Genomic DNA, 10,309 nt, shown 5'->3' with positions numbered 1-10,309 from the left:
AGGAATGGAAGAGAATAAGGAAAATAATAATAATTTGCTTAAATGTAATATATTTATTCTTTTTATTTTATTTATTTTAAAAGAAATACATAAAAATGGTTTTAATAAAATGTTATTAAAAATTATTTATTTATTTATTTTTAATATATGCAAATAATTTTATTTGTCTTTATTGGATAAATTTTGCTTCTTATTTATTTTTAATAAGTATACAAATAATTTTAGTTATTTTCATTAAATAAATTATTTAAATGAAAAATATCCGGTTCGCCATAATAGTAGTAAAACCACCATCCATGTAAAGTTGATTTGCACCATAAGAAGTCCAGTTCATCTCGTATTTTTTTTCGTTCTTTTTCAATTTTTATTTTTTTTGTATATTTATGAAACCTACTACCTCGAGATCTTTGATTCGTAGTTTCTGTGGATCCAAAATATATAAAGTAATTAATAATTTAAATACCAAACACACACACATACACACACACACACACACACACACACACACACCTGCGGTTCATCAAACATCAATGATGTCTCCCGAGGAATTCATCTCCTTATTTCATCTCAATTCTGTAAAAATAAGAAAATATATATTATTATTAATCAAAATAACACATGTGTACTCACATGCACATAGTTATACACGGACATACCGTTTGTGAGGTCCCATCTATCACTCTTATTTTAACGTTTTTTTCTATATCATTTACTTTTATTGTAAAATTCTGGAAAAATAAAAGAAGCATTATAATGTGTAATATAAACCCTATATATATAAATATCATAAAACAATACCTGTGTTGGTGTATATTTTAGTAATATCTCTCTCTGAAGAGACACCTGGTTTACAATTTTTTCGGTTCCACTCTAATGTGCTGTAAAGTATAAAATTTTATTTAATAAAATATTAAAAAATACATGTATTCTACTAGTGACACAAAACAATATTCAATATATTAGTATTCAGTCATTTAGTATATTCAAACAATATTAAGTATATTATAAATATACTTACTCCATTACGTGGGTATTTTACTCGTAAGTATGCCATTTTTTGTTCGTGAGACAATTTTTTAATGCACACGAGATACAAACGACGACGACGACGACAGTCCAACCCTTATGACTAACGCTAAGGAGCGCAGCCCATCATTTTATAGTAAAAAATGTACGTGATTTATCTACGAGATGTTAAATCCCACAGTCAAAAACCTTTGACAGTAGTAATTTAATACTCATCTTACAACTGAGTTCTTGGTAACAAAAGAAACTCAAGTCATTGTCACAGCTGTGACAACCACGTTGTACCACACTGAATAACTATTAGCCTCATTCGCTAAGGATAGGAAAAATAATCAAAAGTTCAATTTCAAATTACACATTTTATTATCTGAAGCATAAGCTATTAATTCACATTCAATACGTGAACTTTTATCATAAATTTTTCGCAAAATATTTACTGCATCGTTTTTATTAGTGATGCAATTCTGACGCAAGTAAGTTACAAAATGTTTATATTTGTCAGTAACATTATTCATATTCTGACACAGTGCGAAATATACATGTTCAATACAATGCTCAAGTTCAAACATAAATGATACAGTTGCAGGCTTCATGCAAATATAAGTATTGTGTAATGTTAATTTTATAATATGTTCTTCACGCAGTTTAATCTGCTGCACAATCAGTTCGTGAATCAATAATGGAGCCGTTTTTGACTGCATAAGTTCCTCGATGTCCATACGTTTCTCAATCAACGATTTTCACGTTTTATAAGGCAGAGCAATTTGATTTCCGCGGTTGTCACCCAACACCAATTCCACGTAGGATATAGATCCTGCGTTGATTCCGATATCCAACCATTTATAAGATGTAGGAGTTAGTGCAAACCTTCTCCCCAAAATGTGTGATGTGTATCGTGATGGCGTTCTGTAAATAAGATTACAGATTAATGAAATAAAACAAAAAATATTGATGATGATGATGATGATGATGATGATGATAATGATGATGATGATGTTCTATAAGTAATAAATAAAATAGAGATTTTATAAGAAACAATGAAAAAAAGTATATAAAATAATTATAGATACTTACGATTTCTCACATGCTTCGGTCTGGATCGGAATGTAGTAGTTCATTGATGTGTGTGGCAATGTTCTGTAAATAAGAAATATGGATATGTAGAAGCAAAAATATGAAAAATATAATTTAAGGAATGTATAAAAATGTATAGATAATGTATAGATACGATTTCTCGCATGCTTCGGTTTGGATTGGAACGTAGTTCGCCATTTCTCTCGTATTTTTCAAGAGTTGTCCGCTAACAATGAGCAACTAATGAGAGTAACGTTTTTAAAGTTCTTTTTATTTTATAATCCCCACCACCATATCGACATCAAATGTTGATGTCGAAATTACATATTTTATGATGAGATCATACACATATTCAAACGTAAATCTTGCAAGCGTTGACAGATGTGATGAGATCGCAGGATAGTAAAACTCAGTTTTAGACACGTTTGAATGTAATTTAATATTACAATGAAATCATATAGTATTGCAGATTTGCATTTTCAGCATAAAAGCATGCGTCAGAGTATAGCAGCTGTGATGATACCATAGGCGCTGATATCACAGATCTATAAAATTAATTTAGACACACGTTTGAATATAATTTGACATTACGATGTTGATATCACGATGAGATCATTTAATAATTTCACAAAGTCAGTGATATCAAATATACATGTGAATCTTACAAGCGCCGATTTATGACAGCTAAGAAGACTTTAGATATGTATCAAATGATACACTGTGAATAACATTTAAAGTGATGGTGTCATTATAAAATGACAAGATCGCGATGCATCCCATCAGTCTATGCAGTCAAGCACATTGTAAAAATGGAGCAAATGGAGCGCGATTTGGTGGAGCAATCCACTCGATTGAATACGCATAAAGAGTATATGGCGTGGGAGCAACGTTGTATCGAGTTCATCGAATCGCTAGATGGACGCAGCCGCAGTAAATATCCACGATTGTCAATCGGCGGAAGACAATCTGTGATCGCTTGTATCACGCGACTAGAAGGTTTGAAACAAATGATGCGGTTTGTGCAAATGGGCGCTGGATATAGTGCAGGACTCCGATGGCGTGAGATAGATACAGTTTTTGAAAGTCGTATACTGACTGGTGCTGTGATTAATTTCAAACACCTTGAACCGTATCAATTTCTAGAGGATGCGCGAGAAATTGTGCTTGAGCACGTGCAAAGTGTCATGCAGAGACATGGCAACGTAAAGATAAACGCTATTTTTAATGATGAATTTGTCGTAGGTGAGAAACGCGCTAATAAGTGTATCACAAGAAATTATGAACTCTTTCAATGCTCCGATTTGCATGAGTGGTACCAGTTACACGTCATCGAGATAATCCTAGCATCGTTGGAGGAATTCCAAGAACGCGATAGCGGATGGGCGTTGTCGCGTATACTAAATTTAACAATAAATATAAACAAATATAACCCTTTGCATGCAGGATGCAACATCCAGTTACCAAGTAAAATTATGATGAAGAAAGCGGTAGTTAATGTAAAATCAAATGACAATGCATGTTTTGCATGGTCAGTGGTGGCCAGTCTGCATCCTGCTGAAAGGAATACAGATCGAGAATCTTCATATCCACATTATTCTACGGTATTAAATCTGAAAGGCATTGAGTTTCCAATGACACTGCCACAAATTAAAAAGTTAGAAATTCTCAACAAAATCTTCATTAATCTATACTGCATCGAGGAGAAGAAATTATCTATTTTTCCTATACGACTCACCGAACGAAAAATGGACAAACATATAAATCTGCTATACGTGCAGGATGACAATGTGGAACATTTTGCGTTGATAAAGAGTATGTCCCGTCTCATGAGTACACAACTCAGTAAGAAAAAGAATAAGAAGTTCTTTTGTGATCGGTGTGTATATATTTCGGAAAAATACAAAAATATGTATATATAAATATATTTTTTCTAATTTCTCAAAAATAAATTATATTTCAGATGTCTACATTATTTTAGTTCAAACGACAAGTTGGAAATTCACACAATGGACTGTGGAAAGATAAACGATTGCGCTATCATATTACCAAGCGAAGATGACAAATGGCTGAGCTTTAAAAATTACTGTCGAAAGGAACGAATGCCGTTTATCGTATACGCCGATTTGGAATGCATCCTGGAGAAGACTGAGGATGAGAAAAATTACCAGCATCATCGAGTATTTAGCATAGCATATTATGTACACTGTGCGTATGACAATTCGCTATCAATGTATCGGTTTCATCGCGATAAGAATTGTATCGCGTGGTTCGTCGAGCAACTTAAAGATTTAGCACAAATTGTAAATAATATTCTGTCGGTTAATGTTCCCATGGATTTAACACAAGAACATTGGAAAAAATTTAACAACGCTACACACTGCCACATTTGTGAAAAACCATTTACGAATGAAATAGAATGGGTACGCGATCATTGTCATTTAACCGGTCGATTCAGAGGTGCAGCGCATTCAAATTGCAATTTAAATTACAAAGATTCGCATTATATTCCTATAGTTTTCCATAACTTATCTGGCTACGACGTGCATTTTATCATCAAGGAAATAGCTACAGCATATGAAGGACGAATAGATTTACTTCCGATAACAAAAGAAAAATATATTTCGTTTACAAAAAATGATCAGAAAAATTGCATAAAATTAAGATTTATCGATTCTTTCAAATTTCTCGCATCTAGTCTCGATAAATTGGCATCTTTTCTTAGTCAAGATAAGCTATGCATAATGCAACGGGAATATAGTAATTTATCAACAGAAAATTTCGATCTGTTAACACGAAAAGGTGTCTTCCCATACGAGTATGTTGACTGTGTGGAAAAATTGGAAGAGTCATGTTTGCCACCGCGCGAATTATTTTACAGTTCATTGACGGGTGACACAGTATCCGAGAGCGATTACGCGCATGCTGTCAACGTGTGGCAGCGGTTCTGCATCCGAACGCTCGGAGATTATAGCGATTTATACTTGAAAACTGACGTACTGTTGTTGGCTGATATCTTTGAGAATTTTCGCGATAGTTGCATCGCGAGTTATGGACTCGATCCCGCGTATTATTATACTTTACCCGGTTTTACGTGGGATGCAATGTTGAAATATACACATGTAAATTTCGAACTGCTAACAGACATTGATGATCATGTTCATCGAACGTGGCACACGTGGTGGTCTGAGTCAATGTTCAAACAGGTACGCACAGGCCAACAACAAGTACATGAAGTCATACGATCCATCGAAATCATCATCGTACCTGATGTACTTTGATGTAAACAACTTGTATGGTTGGGCAATGTGTCAGCCATTACCATACAAAGATTTTCGATGGGTAGATGACGTAACAAATTTTAATTTTATGGACATCGCGCTAGATTCTCCAACAGGTTACATTCTTGAAATAGACTTACAAGAATATCCACAACATTTACATGATGCGCACATTGACCTACCGTTCTGTCCAATGCGTGATAAACCGCCCGGCAAGTGGCAGGACAAGCTCCTCGCAACCTTATACGATAAGAAATGTTACGTCATACATTATCGTAACCTGCAGCAGTGTATTCGTCACGGCCTTCGAATAACAAAAATACATCGCATATTACAGTTTGCACAATCACCATGGCTTCGCGATTATATTCAGTTAAATACAGATTTCAGAACATGCGCCTAAAACAATTTCGAAAAAAATTTATACAAATTAATGAACAACGCGGTATTTGGCAAAACCATGGAGAACGTGCGCAATCACGTCGATGTGCGACTTGTGACAAAATGGAAAGGCAGATACGGCGCGGAGGCAATGATCGCTATGCCAAATTTCCACAGTCGTAGTGTCTTTTCAGAGAATTTGGTTGCAATTCAAATGCGTAAACTTGAGGTGAAATTTGACAAACCAATCTATGTGGGTATGTGCATCCTTGACATATCTAAAACATGTTTGTATGAATTTCATTATGAATACATGGCGCCGATGTTTCGCGAGAAATGTAAAATTATATATACTGATACGGATAGCTTAATATATAATATTGAATGTGATGACGTATACGAAATTATAAAGCGCGATATTAATAAATTTGACACGAGTGATTACGCGGTTGATAATGCATACGGTATTCCGTTTGCTAATAAAAAAGTGCCAGGTTTAATGAAGGATGAAAACAATGGTACGATCATGACCGAATTCGTAGGGCTTAGAGCAAAGATGTATGCCTTGCGCGTTGATGGTAAAAACGACACGAAGAAAGTCAAAGGAATCAAGAGCAACGTTGTGGCAAAATCGATAACTTTCGATGATTACACGCGATGTTTACATGATGAGATTGAAATGACACGACAGCAGTCAAGTATTAGATCGAAATTGCATGAGGTGTATACTACATCCGAAACGAAAATTGCTCTTAGTCCGTATGACAATAAGCGATATATTATGTCAGATTCTATTGACACGTTGCCTTGGGGACATTATAAAATACCAATGTAAATAAAACACTTAATTTGTATAATATATGTATATTTGTGTAATTGTAATAAAAATTACAAATATCTTGTAAATAAGTAATACATTTTTTACAATACATTATCCTTGTGTATCCACGAATTGTATGAATTATCAAATCCCAGCCATTTCACATAAACCTCATCCCCTCTTTTGCGTAAAATTTTTTCAACAAGATACAAGTTAGAATTACTGACTCGCTGAAGCTCATATTCGTAAAATCCACCGCTGATATGTTTTCCACAGGAATCCTTCAATAAATACGTCACGGGATTAGTTCTGTGCACTTTGGCAATTTTAAATATCTCCGTAGTCCAATTCGGTGTATAACCTTTATCAAAAATGGTCTTAAATTTGCTCACGCGTACCGATTCACCCACTTTGAACCGTGCGGGTGCAGCAATTTTTATGCGACTATACAGTGGATAAGAGTTTTTCGGCAATCGCAGGGGTAACATTGATAGGTCGCATACCAATAGTACGATGCCTTCGCGAGTTGTATTCTAATACGAGACGTGGTAACAAATCGATCCATTTATAATTTCCATTAAGCGTAAACTGCTTCCACATGTCGTTCTTTAATGAACGGTTGAACCGTTCAATGACTGATGCCTTCATTACGGAATATGTTGAATAATGATTGATATCATGTTTTTTCAATAGTTTCTGTACCGTGGCGTTGTAAAATTCTTTTCCTCTGTCAGTCTGCAAATTTTTTGGACATCTTTCATCGTCTCGTATTATCTTTGCAATCGCATTAGCCACTTCATTGCCACTCTTGGCCTTGAGAGGCACAGCCCATGCATACTTGCTCAATACATCGATAACGGTGAGTATGTAATGGTAACCTCGGTTAAATCTGATATAAGGTCGCATCTCAACCACATCCGCTTACCACAGGTCATAGTATCCGCGAACAATGACATGCTTTCTCGGAAAATTTCTTCTCGCTGGAGCATGAAGTTCCTCCACTAACAGCTGCTTTTCGGAATTGTTCATGTTTGATTCACAAATGATGGAGAGATCTAATGTATCGTTTTTTCTACTCTGCGCTATGAGTCACTGTATCGAGTTGTCTTTGAATTTTGTTAAGCATAATCTCCACCTTATTTTGGAGAGTAACAATCTTCCTCTCGATTTCGTCCTGGTGATCTTTCAAAGTTTGTATGCTCTGTTGTACATATCGTTTATTAGCAGCATCGCCATCATCTACAGGTAACGCTACGTGACGAATCTTGCATAACTTTGCATCAAAATTGGCGTTGACCTTGCAAAGAGCATTATCGCGGACGTAACTTCTTATTAATCCGTTCCATTTGTAATACGATTCCGTTCCGCTACTTCCGAGCGATATCCCAAACTTATTGATTGACATTTCAACGTTGACTAAAATAATATGAATAACACGACTCAATTTATAATTAAATCAGCTTCGCGAAGTTCCTCGATAAGCGACAGGATCTCGTTATCGTGAGCGTTGTGTCCGGCTTCGCGTGAGACATCGAGCAATCGAAGACGATCGACGAATTCGTTCGGATCGTTCCAATGAACGTAATCAATCTTGTTGTCGTTTAACGTAACGTTGTTCGGTATACCTCGTTCAACTTTATCTAGTGCTAACATGGGTGAGATTATATTTTTATACTTGTGCCCTTTGTTACCTAGTATTGGATTACATTCAACATGGTCTCGCCTATGTGCGTTTGTAGTTAATATGATATCCTTATACTTCTCTACATCGTCATTCGTGTAGATAGCGTTGGGTATTTTCATGAAAATTAACTCGTACAGACCTTGAGTACCCTTGTATCTTTTACCGTCTATGGATATATCATCGTTCTTGTGCAAGTCGATACGTTTGTTACCAAGCATCGTTCCGGTCTTGTTGAAGTAAACTCCGTAAACATTATCTACGTTGACCGTTTTTTTACCGCTCATAACAGCTCCCATATATTTTTGTCCCAATGGACCATAATGTATTTGTAATTTTTTTTGCCCCTCAGACGTCTCTAACTGTTGTCGAACGGACATCACAAGCGGCTCATCGGTGATTTCAAAAACCTCTTCAACGGAGGGTGCATGATTCTGCAATAAATCGCTATCTTGTAAGATATGTGATGCTTTATTAAAATTAATTGATCCAGTTTGCAATTTAATCGGAGTAGAAGTCATTATTGAATTGTTAAACGAAATGTTCGACCGTTTTCGTTTTGGTTCCACGTATTCATCATCTCCCGAAAAGAATGCTTCACTCTCAGCCTGTTGAGACCCATTTTCAATGGTATTTTCAACTCCAACTGTATTTTCAACAATCTGTTTTAGAAGTTCAATGATTGGCTTAAAATGTCTTTCCAATGCAATATCTTCTTCCATTTTACCCGTTTTTAATGCGCGATATTTTTTGCGAATTGTGTTACTTGTTTTTACAATCTGTTTAGCTATCTTCTCGCGATCTATGTTACTATCCATGTTGAACATTCAACGTATCGACAACAACTAATCATTCTACGGTATTGCAAAGTCGTTAAATCCTTTTCTATATCTTCCATCGGCAAGCGCGCTGTCCTTGTCTATCACTAGAAATCCATATTTTTGTTGCCAACAAGTCTGGCATAAATCGCAAAAATCCTCGTAAGACATGTCAGTGTTTACATGATCGTTGTATATATGCTTCACATTGGTGCCATCCTGTTTGAACATAATTAACAAATTCGCGTTGTCACGTATAAGATGCTTCGGTATCTTGGCATACGTCTGACAGAGATAGAAGCAGTCAACGTTAGCATGCCGACCCATTGCAAAGTACTCTTTTATCGTATCTTGCTTGTCGCATGCTACATCATCAAAGATAAAGATGGAATTCGGAAGCGCTTCGCTTGGAGGAATGACGTTGCTGTTGTTGGAGAATGCAAAATATCCAACTTCTTCAATCGGTGTTAATAAGTCTTCCAGATATCGATATTTCGGCTGCTGAAGCGATTTCGAGAACACATACACGTTCTCAAAACGTACACCGTGCGGGTTTTCCAGCATGCTTATCAACACGTTTGTCTTGCCACAATTTGACGGACCGCAAATGATGCCACGTATAGAAATCGGTAGCATATTTCCATATCTGCGTGTTTTTATTTCGTGTGTTAACTTATCATCAAAATTAATTACTCTAATTGCCTGCGGTTGCCGCACAAACGGCATATTTTCTTTCCCTCTACGGTAACAATAAACTGAAAAATTTCTATTGCGGCTAGCTTCTATTTATAGAGGCGCGTAGAGTGAAATCGCTCAGTATGCAAAATGTTTCTTATCGTGTCAGATATCTGTGATGTACACAGTTTGACCAGCGAACAGTTAAAATATATACCAAAAGTTGTTTTGCTACAAAAGTTTCACAATTACATCCATCATTTATGGGACAAATTGCCCAAACATATAAAAACAGATTCGGAGGTTCAACAGTACCGTCGGTGTTTCAAACATTATAATTTACCGTCTCAGCATACGCATATAGACGGTCCGGCACCGTTGAGAAAGAATTGCTGCGAATGCCTGCGAAAAGCTGCGGTTTGTTAAATCGCGCGATTAATGCACTTCCTTTCGAATTACATATCCCCTGTTATCAGTATTGCGGTCCAGGAACACGTTTAGAAGAGCGATTGGCTCGAGGTGACCGAGGCATCGATCCATTGGATGCGGCGTGTCG

General features: G+C 36.0%; 1 protein-coding gene across 1 annotated transcript; it reads right to left on the bottom strand.

Annotated features, from left to right (window-relative positions):
• Positions 1-361: 361 nt before the first annotated feature.
• Positions 362-9,123, bottom strand: LOC120359198. The gene is made up of 4 exons (XM_039455941.1): positions 2,101-9,123; positions 657-1,932; positions 511-573; positions 362-421 (listed from the first exon to the last, which is right to left on the bottom strand). Exon 1 carries the CDS (start codon positions 9,085-9,087, stop codon positions 8,020-8,022), a length of 1,068 nt encoding a protein of 355 aa, XP_039311875.1. The 5' UTR covers positions 9,088-9,123; the 3' UTR covers positions 362-421; positions 511-573; positions 657-1,932; positions 2,101-8,019.
• Between the last annotated feature and the right edge of the window lie 1,186 nt (positions 9,124-10,309).

This window comes from Solenopsis invicta, chromosome 12 (assembly GCF_016802725.1).
Source record: "Solenopsis invicta isolate M01_SB chromosome 12, UNIL_Sinv_3.0, whole genome shotgun sequence".
NCBI classification, from domain to species: domain Eukaryota; kingdom Metazoa; phylum Arthropoda; class Insecta; order Hymenoptera; family Formicidae; genus Solenopsis; species Solenopsis invicta.
Note: the sequence above shows the minus strand (reverse complement) of the source record. Positions and strands in the feature narration are given on the sequence as shown.

Coding starts and splice junctions, on each gene's coding strand:
- LOC120359198 (XM_039455941.1), bottom strand. CDS start 9,087: ATGTTCAACATGGATAGTAACATAGATCGCGAGAAGATAGCTAAACAG.